Source organism: Neolamprologus brichardi, chromosome 23, assembly GCF_056152115.1.
Source record: "Neolamprologus brichardi isolate AB-2024 chromosome 23, ASM5615211v1, whole genome shotgun sequence".
NCBI classification, from domain to species: Eukaryota; Metazoa; Chordata; class Actinopteri; order Cichliformes; family Cichlidae; genus Neolamprologus; species Neolamprologus brichardi.
In genome coordinates, this window is record NC_142125.1 from 9,001,012 (window position 1) to 9,018,704 (window position 17,693).

Here is a 17,693-nt window from a genome sequence, read left to right on the forward strand (position 1 = left end):
TAGAAACAAACACACAATAGGGTCTGCTGTAGCCTGAAAGCATAACACCCACTAAAGCCATTCCTCAGTCTTCCTGCTGAGGCTGCTGAGAACTGCAGCCTCAGTTCTCCTCATGTTGTTGTTTACAGAAGGAAACCCCTCATTACTGATGATGTACACTCAACAACTTCCTGTTCTCCCCCTTCTCCTTGGTACGCTTCCTGTCATCAGCTGTCCAGGTCTAATAAAGCGGCTCCGTCTTTTACAGCCAGCTGCAGAGCTAACGAGATGGGCGGCAGATAAACCTGTGGATGGCTCCCAGCTTGCTTCGATAGTCGGTGGAACAGTGGATGAGTTTCTCACGCACTTTGTTTGCGCTTCCTGAACAATAACAAACAGTACAGTGCAAGCACAGATATTTAGAAGGTTGAGGTCTTCATTTATTAAAGCAGCATGCTGCTGGTAATGACCCACTGCATCTGGCACATCTCAGTGTTTAGCAGGCTGATACATCACGGGGCTGTAAAAGAGTCCTTCAATTAAGTTACTGTCAAGCTGTTCTGGAGTCTGTTTATTGAGCTTTTAGAAACTCTTAGCCCTTTTGTTGCCCTTCCCTCCTTTTCCTTTTATAAAAAAGGGATTTAAAGACAGGATCCAGCCCAAGGAAAGTATTTTTCAGAATGAAAATAAGAGGAGACTCAAAGGCTTATTGCCTATTTATACCACCAAAAAAGAGAGAGGGCAAAAAAAACACAGACATAAGAGTAATGCTGCTTTACAGTTGGAATGACAGACAGAGGAGCTGGAGCATTTTCTCTCAGCGAAGCAGAGCGCTTTGTGGGCCAGCTGGCTCAGACCAGAACAGCAAAACACAGTGCCGTTGGCTTGACGACAGAGGAACACTTCCCTCCTAATTCAGCCCCGCTCGCCGCAAGAACAAAGAATAAGAGCGAGTGATGGGAGCCTGTTCTGCTTCTCGGCGCATTTTAAACAACTTGTAATCATCTACTCAAGGTATAGGTCACATTTTAGGAAGGATTCTGCTCTTCTGGAGTGCAGATGGGATGAAGAAGCCGGACATTGTGTAGTGGCTTGTCATGCACTTTGTGGTCACAGCGGTGCGGATGATGAGAGCTGGAGGCTGCACAGCTGCAGGGTCATAGAAGTCTGGAAGACTCCTGGTCACTTGCTTCATGTAAATTTTTAAGTGGACTATAAAACTATTCGTGTAGCTTCAAACACAAGCTAACATAACATTTTCATACACTTTTAAATGTGAAGCAAATGTCCAAATGGGAGTCGGAGTCCAGTCTTATCTAGTAAAATTAGAGTCCGACTATGCTAAATGGCATTTCAGTGCTGACTGACACTAGGAGTATATTGTTGTATAGTAATAATGTATAGTTAGACTTATAATGAATGAAGACCCCTTGGAAACTAAAGAGCTCTTTTCAAGACAAAGGGATGAACTCAGTTACAGGATAATATCTGCCCTTCGTCCTACTCGCACAACATAATAGAGGGGGGAAAAACACTAACTTCTCCAACAGAAATACTATACTCAGCTCTAAGAGAGTGTCAAAAGTGTAGGTAAATGCTAAAAAGGTCTTTGAGGTCTTCCCCTGCTGAGGCAGTAAAGCATTGTGTCGAGGAGAGTGGGATGAGGCTTTGAGGAAATTAAGAGTGTTTCCTCTCTGCTGGAGCAGACGGGCAGGGTGCTTATGCCTCCGAGAACACCGCCAAAAAAGGAATCAAACCGCTGCGGAGAGCTGTGAGCCTCACGAGCTGCCAAACTATTCCTGTAAAAGAGCTCTTTTGGTGGACTCCCAAACAGGAGACCTTTGGGGAATGTAAAGGAAAATGTATACAAAGAGGGGGGGGACACACTGAATTGATTGTGTGCTCAGTGAGTCCTGTAAGGGGAGCACCAGGTGGAATGACTGCAGGGGATTTTTTTTTGAATTATTGACTTTTATTTGAGCCAATAAATTCCCTTCTGGGAGTGTATTACCAAAATACTTGCCTAGGACCGTCTATGTGATGATCTCCAATTAAGGGTAAAAAGTATGTATGCAGTACCTACAACTGATAAATGGTAGGCTGAATGAAATCACTAAGAGTAGATGGCAAAAGCTAAAAGTAGTTTGAAACATCTGAACTGAGGTATTGTTGATAAAATTGTTCTTTTAGTCTATCTGGCAGGACTCGTGTCAAATTATGCTACGACTATCAGTTTTGTCAAATTAGCACTGGTGACATTTGTAAATCTGTATCCCAAGCCGAGAGGGAGGGGGTTTTCTTTGCATTGTCACAGATGAAAAATAGTGGAAACGCTCCGCTGATTATTCAACATCTGGAAAAGATTTGGGCACATGAACTTGGTGGACTCTTGACAACACGCACCACTGGGATGTACAGTATATTCTGAGCAGGCAGCCTGTGAAGAACTCATCAGTCTCACATGCTCATGTGAGCTGTAGACTCTCAAGGTTTATAACTTTTCATCCTTTTTTCCCGAAGACCTACGGCCTCCTTCTGATCCTCAGGGAGAGCACCTCAGAGTTCACTCATGTCCTGTGATTTTCAAAACATTTTAAAAACCCTCCTGGTTCGTGAAAAATTTGTGTCGACAACTGAAACTTTAGATTATGAGTTAGCCTCCGTCTCCTCCACAATGACACAGAAACTGATTGACCACGCCTGTGCAAAAATAAATCAGGATCCTGGCAAAATGACACAGAAATATTGCATTTTTTTCCCCCTTCATTCTGCAAATTCGAGGAGCCACACCTTAACCGTGGGGTTTTACTTTTCCACAGCTCTGCTTATACCCCAGTTTTCTGTCCATCCACTTCAACGCTGCTGAACAACAGGAACAGAGCTGTTTTCTTCACTGTTGCACTTATCATCTGGTTCCAGCGCCACGCTTGATGTATTGTCAACAGTCGGGCTTTTTAACAAGTCTTTGTTAGAGGCTAGAGGCTGATAAACTATCAGTCGGTGCCGCTCGTGCAGTGGTTTCCTCCCAGAAGTTGCACACATACCAACACTTTGCCCAAGCCTCTGGCCTGACAAGCTATCACCTTCAGAGCAGAGGAAAAACATTTCACACAGTTCGACTCCTGCTGACAACTGTCAGGCTGACGGCCGAGTGCTGATGTCATCCTGAAAATGCTTTGCGTCTTTAATAATTTACATCTTAGCTAACTTCACTTGACTTTCCAAACACTTTGACTCTCCATTGATGATGTTCACATCTGGCCTCCAACCTTCCTGCCAGTTGTGTTCTGACTACAGTTGGATTGAGACCAGACTATTGTGTCATGCATAAACTAAAAACAGATGATTTTGTAACATTTTTACTGTTACCTTGTTATCATCTGCCCCTCAGGTTTAAAAAAAAAAAGAAAGAAAGAAAAGAAACTTTATTTTCTGATGACTGGTTGTTCTTCACAGGAACGCGGCACAGCTGAAGCAGCTGCAGGACCAGATTCTGTTGGAGCAGCAGGAAGCAGCCAACTGGCAGCAGCAGCAGCTGGAGCAGCAGAATCAGGAAATCCCACCTCCACCTCTGCAGCCACTTCAGGAAGTATCTCCACCTGCTCCTCCATCCCCACCTCTCCCACCTCCTCCCTCCTTCCAGGAGTTGGAGAACAGCACAGCCATGCAAGCCAGCACATTCAACTATGCCCGGCCCAAGCAGTTCATTGCAGCGCAGAGCCCCGGTGGGGCGGGCTACGTCACCCAGTCCTCTGGCTCCTCTGGATCCAGCCTGTCATCCCCTCTGTCTCCACCCACCTCACACAAGTCCTTCAGCAGGGTCACCATGCCCACCTTCACCAAGGCGAGCGGCCTCGAGTCCCCAAGCTCTCCTTCCTTCCCTCCTCCACCTCCGCCCTTCCTCAGCTCCGGCAGCCTGTCCTCTCCATCAGGTCCCGCCCAAGACTTTCCTCCTCCACCACCTCCTCCCCCTCCACCCGTAGCCACATCTCCAGCATACTCAGATATGTCCTCGCCTTTCTCTTCCGTCCCTCCATCTCCTGCCTCCAGCTTCCTTTCCTCAGTGTTGCCCTCCACACCTTCCACACCTGGCAGCCCTACAGTCAATGCCATGGGTCTTCCTAAAGGCAACGGGACTGTGTAAGTGACATTCAAATACACTTTTAACCACATATCTTTTTTTACAGAGTCTGTCAGCAGCATCAGGCCAGCACAGTCTGTGTGTCAGGCACTAACTGCTGGCAGCTGAGTGCAGAATGTCTGCTGCTGGATGGAAGATGACATGTTTACATTTTTTTTTGCAGCATGTTTACAGGAAAATGCCAACTAGAGACCCCACACACATAAACAAAAGTTGCTCAAAAGGTGCAAGGCCCTCACCCCAATTGGGGAAAAAAATATACACAAAGTCCTCGAGACGGAAAGACTTGTTGAAATTAATATAAACAATAACGTTAGCTTATATTTTTTTAAAAATCTATCACTCTGCAGATTATCTAGCTGATTTTGCACTCTGCTTATTGAGTTAGCTGATAAAAATCTGTTTGTGTGTAGATAATCCTCGTCTGATGGCGTCCCTGAAGAGAGTAATTTTTTTTTTCCTACCATCAAGGACATTCCACCTTTTAGCTCTTTGCCAGTAAATTTTCATCACTCCCGAACTCCCCCTGCTATTCCTGGAATTCCTGCTGCACTTGTGAGAGATAAGAAGACATACTGCGAAATGCTATAGCTGAACATGTCCAGATAAGGGTTCATGTTAGAAAGCAAGCGGGGCAGCCATGGATGAAAGAGGTGCTGAGATTATGTGAGTCACACAGTGACAGGGGGCCAGACCCTATATTGATCTCAGCCACTTTCCTGCTGTTCAAAACTTCTGTTTACGAGGGGCTTAAAGGGAAGGGTAAGGGGGATATAACGGTTTGTTTCAGACAGTGAAATAATGCCAAGTCCTACTATATAATAAATAAAGGTTATTTTCAACTTTTTGTCATTCTTTTAGCAAAGCATTTCCAAGGAAGTCCTCTGTCACCAAGACACCACGCATCGCCTCCGACTCAGACATTCAGGGATCCAAGGATGCGGTCATCCAGGATTTGGAGAGAAAACTGCGCTTCAAAGAAGAGCGCATCAGCAATGGTCAACAGGTATGTGTTTGTACGTGTATGTGGGCGTGTTAAATTCTTAGTAAAATACTGAACAGTGTGTTTGCAGACAGTTACTGAATGAGCTTGTTCAGTAACCATTAACACGGAATAACAAGCGTCCCAACATATCCAACCAACAAAAAATTCAAAGAGCGTTTGGTTCATGCACAATCAAGAAAATTCCATATGTTTTCTCCACATATAATTGATACCCTAATAACACAAGGCTTAGATACAAATAATGCAGTGTAAAAGTGTGTGTTTTTCTAACTCGCACACTAACCCGCGCTGACCCCATTAATCACTGCTTCCAGAGGTTAACCTATGAGGAGAAGATGGCTCGCAGGCTCTTGGGTGCTGACAACGCAGCCACGGTCTTAAACACACAGGACACAGAGGAGGAGCCAGTCACACAGGTACGGCAGCTCTTTATCAGGATCCACACACACTGGAGGGAGGAACAAAACAGCACACGCACAAACCTGAAATCACACAGGCATGAAACAGTTTTACCAGCATATCTACACCGGCACAAATCCCCCTGCTGCATGCATACCACACATGCACCTCTCTGTGTGTCCACTGATACTTCGCTGGTGTCATTCCTATCTCATGATCACTGGCTTTCCTCCACCCCAAGCCACTGTAAACACTGCTGAGTGCACGTTATGAAAGCAGGGTGTAAACACTGCAAAGTCCTCCAGAGCCCTCCATAAAAAGCTCTGTTTATGCAAACTCCTAGAACCCAGTGTTGCTGCAAACATGTTGTTCAAAGGCTCTCTTAGACACCAAATAGTCACTTTGGAGAAACAGAAAAGAAGCACAACATCTCCACAGAGTTGGTTATGAATTTCAAAGACAAAGAAAGAGAAATTAAAGCCTTAATTTGTTTTTTAGATCTTTCAGTGTATTTCAATAGCATTTTAGACTGGGATAGCCAATAATAATTCAAATCAGACTATATGGAGGACATCACAGTGATGCATTATCATCCTTCAGCAACATGCACACATAGACTACATGAAAGTTGCCAGTAAACATCCCCATATCACATCTTGTGTCCACAATGTCAGAGTTAGCACTCTGCCACCCTTATGTGCTAATGCCTCTTTGTATGAGGAGCAACTCAGCTGATTAGAGCAATACAGCTAGTTTGCATGGCGAAGCTTGCAAAGGCATCAGCACTAGTGCATTATGCCACTTTGTGTTTGATAAAGTGTCTTGCATGTCTTTGTATTTTTTTTTCTTTTGAGAGCAGGTAAGTTTGAACATGCACACAAACCAGACTATAAGAGATGGACATAGCCTATATGGAAGTACCTCAAACTGCGATTATTTAACGTCCAGCAGGGGGCGCTTTATCTGGTTGGAAATAAAAGGTCAGCTCTTTAGAAGTCTATGAGAAAATGACCCTTCTTTTCCAATCATCTGTGTCCCCAGTAGACACCTTTCTGATGGATTTATGGTCTCAATAACTAATTTAAAGTCTCTTTTAATACAGCATGATGTTTATTTTCTATATGTTATCCTGATTTTTATTCGAATAAGCAGTAAAATATACTTAGTAGTAACTGACAGTTCGCTAGTGTCCTCAGTTTTTTATTTAGATAGATTCGCTTATTAAAATAAGTAATGATGATGGCCCCCAAACTGGAATCCACAAACCAGTGGTTCACATCACCGTGGCTACTTCCATCTTTTATATAAAGAATTTAGCAATAGCAAACTTTAAAACACAACTGTTTCTTGACCTGTTTATTCCATCATGACAGACACACAAACAAAGCCTCTTTTTCTCCCAACAGGAAGACAAATCATCTGATAGAGACTCTTACCCTCAAAAGGTTATTGACACCTCCTGGTTTTTCTTCACTCTAAAATATCACTGTGTCAAGCTATGCACACAAAAATCATAATCGTGTATAGTTTAACTGAAGCGGGATCAGGTGTGGCAGTTATCTCATTAGGAAACAAGTGTTATAGAAAGGATACAGGGATACAGAATTTGTTACTGATCACTCAGCTTTTATATCCACTGGTCGCTTTTTGCGGTTGGTTTGCAAATATTCACAAAAGAGAGTGTTTAGTGTTTGTCCTTATCTGCACCTTTTACTGCCTATTTTCATTTAATGTGCAATATAAATTTTAGATACTAAAGCATGTTGAGAGCTTAATTGCAACATACTGTAACCATCAATCAGCACATTTGGTTTTACCACATATGTTTGTCCACACTTTGCTGCCATCACAAAGTGCATGCTGTAGTTTTAGGCCACATCTTTACTATGTTTGAAGGCAATCTTACTTTGAAAGATTTTAACATGGAACCAGCCGCCTCTGTATTATTACCAGATAATAGCTCGCCAGTTCAGGACTTCTATAATTGCTGTGATCCTAAGCAGCACAGCAAGTTCAGGAGGATATATGTTGGCTCTGCAGCTGTGCCCGGAGGCCTGTCATTATCTGTGTGATGTGTCATCAGAGCAAGCTGCTCTGCAGATGTTCTCCACTGCCTCCTCAGAGTTCCAGCACTGAAAGATTGATGAAGATGATGAGATAGAGGAGTGCCTCGTGTGGGTAAAGACAGTCAGGAAATTGGGAGAAAGTTGGTAGTTTCAGTAACCTTGAAGACAGTTTTATGAGTTTGTAAAAAGTTAAAATTGGGCAAAATGGGTTGTATCGATAGCTGTCCTCACGCTTTTAAATGCACTTGCACTCGCTATGGGTTCACACAAACCACTCACTCTCTCTCACTAATGCAGTGTTTCTGCAGGGTTTGTCTAAATCTATTTTTTTTGTCTCTTTTACTTATTTAGGAATACAAAGTGTCGAGCTTTGAGCAGCGTCTGATCAGTGAGATCGAGTACCGTTTGGAGCGTTCTCCGGTGGAGGAATCGGACGACGACGTGGAGCACGATGAGAACTCTGCTGGCCGAGGGGTGGCACCATCTTTCGACCAGAAACTCAAACACTACAAAGTCTTTGAGGGCATGCCAGTCACCTTCTCCTGCAAGATCAAAGGAGACCCCAAACCAAAGGTGAGAGGGTCTACATCGAATTCAGAGAACGTCAACACACTTAAACACAGCTGGGATGATTCACATGTTATTCTGAAGCATTTATTAAGGTTCAAATTCCTGGCTTGAGGGGGTTCCTGATATGTGATGGTGCTGATGGAAAGTGTATATACTGTACATTTATTGTACACTGGGATAAGGAGAGGCTCTTTGCGGGAATACACTCTGGGACTAACTGGCTGGTTGGCTCTGTGTGTATTAATCAGACTGTGTTGACAGGTTTAACGGGAAAAAATAAGAAATGAGATAGGGGCCAAATATTCATGGAGTATTACCTTTCATTCATCCATCCATCCTGTTCTGCTTAGTTAAGACCAGGTGGCAGGGAGCAGCAGCCCAAGAAAAGATGTCTAAACCTATCTCTCCTCAGCTTGTTTCTGGTAGAATGCGACCTAAAAAAAACCCAACTGCCTCCTTTCTACTATTCCTGTCTTCCTACAGTCTTTAATGAGCCCATTCACCCTTTCCAGGAATAGCCTTTCTGCCACTTCTAGCTACGATCTTATTCTTTAAGTCATTACCCATTTATGATTACAGGTGAGGACTGGGGCAAAGCTTCCCCAGTAAATCAAAAGCAATGCCTTTAATCTGTCTGTCAATCTCCAGCTCTCCTCCCCTGTAGCGGGCACTCCATCCTTTTCTGGCTAAGAACAATGGCTTTGGAAGTTTTGCTTTTAGTTTTAGCCACTGTGCTTGGCCAACAGGATCATATCATCTTTAAATAACAAGTTATGAACAGAACTTGTAGCAGAGTCCAATGCCGACCTGGAGTCAGTCTGCCTTATTCCCATCAATATAAACCAAGTATTGCTAGGGAAAAGTGATTTCTTTGCGATTTTAGTGCCAAAGTCAGCCCATGAAAAACATAACTTGTCTGATAATTGTATGATCTTGTGCTGCAGGTCTACTGGTTTAAAGATGGTAAGCAGATCTCTAAGAGGAGCGAGCACTACAGGATCAGCCGAGATCCTGATGGAACCTGCTCCCTGCACACTGCTGCAGCCTCCCTGGACGATGACGGCAACTACACCATCTTGGCAGGCAACCCTGAGGTGAGTTGAAAAAACAATGCAAACACCTATGTTCGACTGCCTGTCTGATATGTCACCACTCATAAAAATAATGTTCTCTGGCTTGAACGGGAAGAGGGGATTGAATGAGACAGGAAAACCCTGAAGAGGTTCAAAAGTTTATGTCGAACAGGCCCTCGAACTGTCTTTTCCAGCTCTAACACTCACATTTCATTTCCTCTTCTCAGTCTGACTTGCCGCTCCTGGCGTTTTATCACCTCATAAGTTCCCTCTCTTCCTCTCTCAGGGCAGGGTGAGCTGCACTGGCAGGATGATGGTCCAGGCGGTGAACCAGCGAGGTCGCAGCCAGCGCTCTGCACCTGGACACATGCGCAGGTGAGGCTGGCAGCAGATGGAGAGAAGACAAACAAAATCTCCGTCTGGCGCGCGTGTTGCGGGCTGTTCACCATCTACACGTGCTTCTGTGCTCGCTCACACATTTCCGCACGGATTCAAAACAGTCCAAGAAGCTTCTATTTAAGCAAATGTTTGCCGTGAGCTGAATCCCACTGTTGGGGGGAGAAAAGCTCAGTGTTAATGAGAGGGAACACCTGTTAGCATGGCTCTGTTTTTCATTGCTCTAATGATCTTGTATATGCAGTATGCAGTCGTGCAAGGCCAGATATTGAAAAATGCACTGATGATCGCAGACATTCTTATGGTCGCTTACAGAACATAAAAAACACCTGTAATCTGTTATCAAGATGAACACACCCTGATTAAATTAGAGCTTAAGGATGTTTTGAGTACGGAGAGAGATCCAGATAACAATCAGTGTCTCCTGCTCTCTTTATTTCTCTCCTTGGCTGATATTCAGGCAGTGTGGTGATGTCACTGTTTTTTCAGGGTATAGTCATAAGAACATCTCCAGGTCCTGTCCTGCTGTACAAGTCTTAAAGAGACTTTTACATGTCACAAAACAGGAAGTGGAAGTAGGGGAAAGAGAACTGGAGGTTTTTTTTTAACCCTTTAAACCCTAACCTGTCACCGATGACTGTTAGCATTTTTAGCAACTCCAGGCCTCGAGGGCCGGTGTCCTGCAGGTTTTAAATATCACCCTGGGTCAACACACCTGAATCAAATGATTAGCTCACTACCAGGCCTCTAGAGAACTTCAAGACATGTTGAAGAGGTAATTTAACCATTTAAATCAGCTGTGTTGGATCAAGGACGCATCTAAAACCTGCAGGACACCGGCCCTTGAGGCCTGGAGTTGCCTTCCCCTGGTTTAAGGGGTAAATTAGGTCAGGGTTTAAAGGTATTCTACTCTTTCTGACAGGGGGATTTCATACCTACAATTTTATGTGCTTCCCCGTGTAGCCTTAGTTGAGAGTTTAACAGTCAGCAAATAAAAACTAAAAGTTTGTTCTTTTCCAAAACATCTCATTAATTCAGAGCTTAAATGTTAATCCCAGAAACCCTTTGTCTGTCTGTCTCTCTCTCTCTCTATCAGGCCCAGGTCCAGGTCTAGAGACAGCGGTGATGAGAACGATAACATCCAAGAGCGTCACTTCCGCCCCCACTTCCTGCAGGCGCCTGGTGACCTCATTGTTCAGGAAGGCCGTCTGTGTCGAATGGACTGCAAGGTAAATACACACCTCTGGTGTAACATGTGCCAGCATGGGTGTACACGGTGATAAAACAGAGGAAGGAAGGAACTGTGGTTGTACTGTGGTTGCTCAGTCAATTAATAACAATATTAAAAACGCCTATACAGCACTTTTTAACAATGTTACAAAATGTTTCACAATTAGAACTTCTTGCATTACATAAACAAGCATACATATACCAATGTGCTGTGCATACAGCTTTTATTATTGTAGGAGGTCAAGTAGATGAAATGGTCCAAATCTGGAAGCATTGAGTTTTTCCACAGTGTTTGGACTGATGTGATATAATAGCACATGGCAGGTTTTATTAGTGGCAGCCTGGTTCTCTTTTCAGTCTGTTTTGAGAGAGGTCCTCCTGTTAAAACTGTTAATATATGGCTAGCACTGCTGCCACACAGAAACGGTCTTGATTTCAGAACTTTCTATGTGGAGATTGCAAACCCTCCCTGTTTTTACGCAGGTTTTCTTCAGGAACTCAAAAACAACATATAAGGTTGATGGCCTGGCACACTCTTACAAAAGAAGTTTCTAATATCAAAAGCTGCACATGGTTGAAAAAGTAATTTTGATAACTATTGTTTATCTTTTGTAAATATAGTCATAACTTTTTATGTATTAATGTGGCATTACTGCATTATATTTACATAAGGAAACTGGAAGACCCAATGATAGGCAAACCCAGGTACCAGTGAATGTTTGGCCCAAATTTGGTCCAAATCTACAGTTCTTGGTCTACTTTTGGCCTTGATGGACGGACATTAGCTGAACTCTGGCATGGACCCCTCTTATATGGGCCATATATCAGTTGTACTGTAGCATTAGGGTCACATCTGGCACACAAAAACATCTGGGAAGTGCTACACAAATAAACTAGACAAAGAAGGGGAGTGCTTATGAAAAGTCTTACCTATTTGTTAAAAAATGTGCTTTTGGGTGACATTTAAAATAAACCACAGAATCAACTAATATGATCAAGTCAGGTAGCCTGTTCCAAAGTCTATCTCCTTTAGCCTAAAAGAGAGGCAAGACAGGGTTTTTTATGTGATTACTGCTAATATTTCTCAGCAACCTATTGCTGCCTTTTGGAGCAGTTAAAGACAAGAGAACAATAATCTTAAAATTATCTTAATGGGATGGTTTTAAAATAGACAGATTCAAAATTCAACTGCTGGTCAAAACAATAAAAAGATCCTGAGCGGTGAACTTGCCAGTGAGGAGTGCAATATAATGGCTGACCTCGTTAGCAAAAGAAGTTTGGGGCAGTGACAAGGAGATGGAGAGTAAAAGAAGCTAAACAGTCATTAATGATGTCAGGTTTAATGGTTAAGAATGAATTGTGACTGTTTAGTTGCAGGTAAAATTAGCTACACTGTATCACTTTGGTGCTTTCACTGGTGAATTATTCAAATGAGCAGTATAGTTTTTGATCAACTGTTAGAAAAAGGGAGTTGGTTTTGAGATGCTGCGTTTTTGATGTAAAAAAAGAAGAAAAAAGAAACTTTTTGTTTTTTGGGTTTGTGTTTTTTCTTTGGTTGAGTATGGCGTGTCAAGCTATGAACTTTAATGCGCCTGTGGTTTCAGCCCTGTGTGTTACAATCTGTCATTTTAACTTTAACCCTACTTACCAAGCCATTGCTTTGATTTAACCTGCTGTGCTTATTGAATAGACTGCAGGTGAACACACTATCGCTGCTATTCTTTGATAAACCAAAGAGTCTAAAATAAGTGAGACGTGACTAGAAAGAAAGATGCCCGCACCAAAGAGAATATGTTAATCATAGTAATAGAGAAAAAACCATTTCAAATCCACCCTTTAATTCAGCGTCTGTATTGCTTTCAGGGAGGCTCCATGTCAGTGCTGCCAAGGAAGCATTTCCCTTTTCCGTGCATTCCAGTTCCTCTAGTGAACTAGCGCAGACAAGATTTTTCATCACTTTATGAATGGCTCACAACAGACAGACAGGGCACACAGGTGTCATTTTTCAGGGATTAAGTGGGATCAGGTTTTTCTACAATTATTTCCCCTTACACCACTCCCACCACCCGTGTTCGTTTTCTTTCTTCATCCCCTCCATCTTCACCTCGTCTCCCTGCGGCCCGAGGCACCGAGGAACCTCTTTGAAAAGCTGGTGCATGTAATAAAATAAAGCAGACCCACAATTAACTCGCTATAAAAAGGCTGTCTTTTTGTGTCTTTCAGAAATAAACCCAGAGTCTCCATTCCTTCAGAGCTCTTAATGTCGAAGATATTTATAGCAGATATCTATTTGCAGGTCATTTGAGGCTTTCTAGATTTTCCGTTCTTAAAATGTCTCAACTTCTAAATGCGCACTGGTTTCCTTCCAGAAGTGCTTATCGCTGCTTAGTCTGCTGTTTTGTGAGAATGTGAACATTGTAATAGTGGCACATTTTCCACGTGGGCCAGAGGCAGCAGAGCAGGTGTTGGGTTTCTCTGAAAAGAGAAACACGTCTTCTGTGAGTCCAGTTTATTCCTATGACAAAGCATGCAGGTGACCAGTCTCCCCCAGACAAACAAAGATTAACTAAACTGTTTTCATACTCCCAATAAACACGAACATGCGGATAACAATCAAATTCTTCCAACAAAAACAGGCACAAACGACGTAAGCATTCATGCATTCACTCAAATGTAATGTCTTCTGTGTTTTTCCCCTCCTGTAGGTGAGCGGCCTGCCTACTCCTGACCTCATCTGGCAGTTGAACGGACAGACCATCCGCCCCGATTCTGCCCATAAGATGCTGGTGAGAGAAAACGGCGTGCACTCGTTGGTCATCGAACCTGTGACCAGCCGCGACGCAGGCATCTACACCTGCATCGCCAGCAACAGAGCCGGCCAGAACTCTTTCAACCTGGAACTGATCGTTGCAGGTAAACAGAACGATCAGCACGAACAGAGACTTTTTTTTAATGGGGTGGCATTTGAGGGACTCGTGGGAAATCAGACCGTTCTAGGATTAATAACGTCTAAATTAGAAACTACCTGGAAACTAACTTTAACTGTGAATGGCTTCCATAAACATCCAGCAGGAGATGTTGCTGTCCTGGTCCATTAGTGCATCTAAGTAACACCTTCTCTCTCCTTAGCCAAAGAGATGCACAAGGCCCCTTCATTCATCGAGAAACTGCAGAACACGAGCGTTGCAGAGGGTCATCCTGTGCGACTGGAGTGCCGTGTGACGGGGGTTCCCTATCCGCAGATCTTCTGGAAGAGGGAGAATGAGTCTTTCACTCACAACACAGACAGAATCAGGTAAACAGGAATAAGTAAACCAAACTGTGGTTTGGTGAGATTTAGAAAGCATTTTCCCCAGTAAGTTATACAAGCCCTAAACATGTGCACAGTTACGGTTTCAATAACATTTCAATCCAGAGGACTAGGGAGATCACGCCATCACAGCACCAACACATGCGATGACAATTAATATTATAGATACAGTACGCCAAGAAAAACGATATTTAAATATTACCTTAAGTGTCATGTCTCTGACGTCTGATGTATATCAGTTATCTGATGTATGTCAATGCTCTTTCTCCTCTTTCCCAGCATGCACCAGGACAACTGTGGCTACCTATGTATGATCATCCAGCCAGCTTTGAAAGAAGATGCCGGCTGGTACACCGTGTCAGCCAAGAATGACGCCGGCATCGTATCCAGCACCGCTCGGCTTGATGTCCACAGTAAGTCCAAGCTATCACACACTTCTCCCTGAATCCAGCATTTTTTTTTTCTTTTATACAAACTATTTAAATACTTCTATTCCTTCTTTAGCTCAATGGCAGCAGCCTAACCTCCCAAAGCCCAAAAAGGTGCGTCCCTCCACCAGCCGCTACGCAGCGCTGACGGAGAGAGGTCTGGATGTGAAGGCGGCCTTCTTCCCCGACTCCAGCCCAGTGCAGCCCGGAGGCCTGGTGGAAAGTGACGACCTGTAGAGACGAATCAGAGGTGTGAGGATTACCCAGAAAAGCCAGAAAGCTGCCTGTGATCCCGGCACTCCTAACGAGGAGAGGCAGAGTATATTCTTGTCCACCACCAATGAACTGCAGATACTGAATTTAAGCTTGGGTGGGCAAAGTGAGAAAGGTGTTGCCATGTTTCTTTGTTCTAAATAGGATGACACAACACTAATGTATTACAGAATTCATCAAGTTTCATTTTATTAACTGGATCTGGAAGTGATTGAGGTGTTTACCACAAGAAAAGACTGTTCAGTGTATGCCTGACTCTGTTTTACCCTTTAAAGTGCCTTTTTTCTTTCTGTAAAGATACAAAAAAAAAATGAAACCAAATCACTATGCATGTTCAAGTGGTGCCATTTGCAATTCACCAACTAATACTGTATTTATAAGTAGCAATCACACCAGCTGAGGAAACGAGACTGAATGATTCAAAGCATCGTAGCTTGGACGAAGGAGATCACCGACTTTTATTGTGAGGGCTTATGTAGCTTTTAGGTTGTAGATCAGATACTGGACAAGGCCGGACCTTACAAACGGTGTTTTTTGTTGTTGTTTTGTTTTGTTTTGGGGGGGCAGAAGACATTTAATGTTTGGTTAAAAGGATGTGTATGTGCAGCAGACCTTAAGGAAAGTTGGTTTTAACAAGAGAAGATGGCAGGAAAAGCAAGTCAGTGGAGGGATGTGAAGTGTAATACTGAAAAACTAAAATGATGGTGGGTTATTTAGGTGATTACTTTTTCTTCTTCTTTGATTTTCTTTTCTTTCTTTTTTTTGAAGTGTGAATTGAAATGTTCTCACTTAAGAGAGGGTGCTGTGAAGGGTTTCAGTGTTTTTCGTCACACACATCACAGATTGTCCATTTTATTTTTGTATGGGAAAAAAAATGCTATTTACTTTCCAAAGCAATCTTAACATAAATTATATTTGCAACCTTCAGTTCACCGATAAAACAATCCTGTCTATCATGAAGTTTTATAAATATATTTACTGCCTTAAATCACTTAATGCAAACACTGTTTCTTTGCATGTTTTTTTTTTTTTTGGACACTTGTACAGTGCCAAGTAACTTTTACTAGGATGCATTTAAAAAAAACGGCTTCTTTCCTTCAGTATTCATGGGTAATAAACACTCTCAACATTAACAAATCAACAGCAAAGCATATTTATATCTACGATTTGTGTCTCCTTTGTGGGCATCTTTTTTTTCTGAGCTTCGGTCAGCTGACACTTTGTGTTTGCACATTTCTATGCCAATCAATGCCTGTATATGGATTGTTCTCCTGATACTATTTTAGGTTATAAAATGTTAATAAAAAATCAAACTCTTCAGGCACAGTGTGAATGTTTTTGTGGACTGGTAGGCTTCTCCTAAAACAATAAAAGGATACCAAAAGGCATATTATCGGTCACAGGAAATGCCACTTGTGCTAAAAATGTTAAAAAGCTATAAAGTCAAGCAGTGATTTGGCACAGTGATTCCCAACAAGGGGTACATGTACTGTGCAAAAGTCTCAAGCCACCCCTCGGTTCTTTTTACTTTGCTTCTTTGGAGCCAGACGCTCCTGCAATTTTTTAAAGTGGTCTTGAGCAATAGCTCGCCAGGGTTTCTGGGGAACTACTGCTCAAGTAAAAACGTCTTTGTGTTGTAGATAAAGTACAACATGTTCATTCAAGCGTCGTGCCTTAATCTACTCACTCTATTAGTGATTTTTCTTATTTTGTAAATCTGGATTATTTTTGTCCTTATCTGGAAAGTTTCACTGATTTCAGCAGCAAAATTAAACTATTTTATAAACTTTCTGTGTCACTGTGACTCTCGTGTGGCCTGATATTATTATTCATGTTAATCGGTTCTGTTCACACCTGCTATAAGCATGCTATTGTTCAACCCATCCCTTGCTGTAAAACCTCAAATCTAACCTGGATTTATTCTTACCTGGAAAGTTATAGCTAGGGATAAGCCCCGGTGGCCTTAATTGCCAAAGATTTTAGAAAAGATTGTAGCTGAGAAGCCTTTTAGGAAATGCATAACATTTTTTATAAATTTTAGTTATAATTTTAAAAATTACATTTGACTGAAACTGCTCTTCTTAGGGTTACAAATGACATTTTGATGGCTCCATGCTGGGAATTACACTGTTCTGCTTTTGATACTGCGTCACTGTTACACAGTCACATTAAACAGGTTACATCAAGTAGTGGGTGTGTCTAGATCAGCGTTAGGCTGGTTTAAATCTTACCTTGCAGACTTACCCGTTCTGTCTGTATTAATCATTTCCTGTCAGAAAAGGCTGCCTTGTCCTGTCTAGAGACTTTTACAGCTGTTCCAGATGGTGTCATCACCCAAAACCTTGGGTCTCTAAGCTCCTCTCTTAACTGATCGTCAGGAAATGTGAGCACTTTTATAAAAGCAGACGTTTTGTGTGTTGCTGGTCTGGAGCATTCAGGTTTTAACACAAAACCAAGGTTTCTGGAGTGAACATCACAGAAATATACAAATATATAGTAACCTAAAAAATAAATAGTAACCTAAAAGTAGACCAGATTCAGTTTAAAATGAGTTTAAATAGACTTGAAAAATGGCTGTTGAGTCCATCTACCTGGCTGGCTGCTCCTTTTAGAAAGACATACAACATTTAGAGGAGAAATGCACACAACAGCCCCCACACACTGTAGCTCATTTAAAGTCCAGGTTTTGATAACAGCTTTGCAAATCTCATCAGTGAGCATGACAGTCACCTCTAGCCCCACACATCCACAGTACAGGTCCAGAGCTGTAACTAGACACTCAAAACATTCCCAGCACTAAAAATACCCCCCTACCTCCACCG

General features: G+C 42.6%; 1 protein-coding gene across 5 annotated transcripts in view; it reads left to right on the forward strand.

The window, feature by feature from the left end:
- The window catches only part of palld (palladin, cytoskeletal associated protein), a 67,265-nt gene extending 51,070 nt beyond the window's left edge, over nucleotides 1-16,195 (forward strand). For 4 of the 5 annotated variants that reach the window (XM_087836142.1, XM_087836143.1, XM_006790222.3 and 1 more), the window contains 12 exons: nucleotides 3,436-4,119; nucleotides 4,982-5,126; nucleotides 5,441-5,542; nucleotides 6,932-6,970; nucleotides 7,943-8,164; nucleotides 9,106-9,255; nucleotides 9,521-9,609; nucleotides 10,727-10,859; nucleotides 13,566-13,773; nucleotides 13,990-14,155; nucleotides 14,450-14,583; nucleotides 14,675-16,195. In XM_087836142.1, coding sequence (XP_087692268.1) covers nucleotides 3,436-4,119; nucleotides 4,982-5,126; nucleotides 5,441-5,542; nucleotides 6,932-6,970; nucleotides 7,943-8,164; nucleotides 9,106-9,255; nucleotides 9,521-9,609; nucleotides 10,727-10,859; nucleotides 13,566-13,773; nucleotides 13,990-14,155; nucleotides 14,450-14,583; nucleotides 14,675-14,835 — 2,233 coding nt within the window. In that variant the 3' untranslated portion in view covers nucleotides 14,836-16,195. The remainder of the gene's footprint in view (nucleotides 1-3,435; nucleotides 4,120-4,981; nucleotides 5,127-5,440; nucleotides 5,543-6,931; nucleotides 6,971-7,942; nucleotides 8,165-9,105; nucleotides 9,256-9,520; nucleotides 9,610-10,726; nucleotides 10,860-13,565; nucleotides 13,774-13,989; nucleotides 14,156-14,449; nucleotides 14,584-14,674) is intronic. The other variant, XM_087836144.1, reaches the window with a different exon arrangement.
- The last annotated feature ends 1,498 nt before the right edge of the window (nucleotides 16,196-17,693 follow it).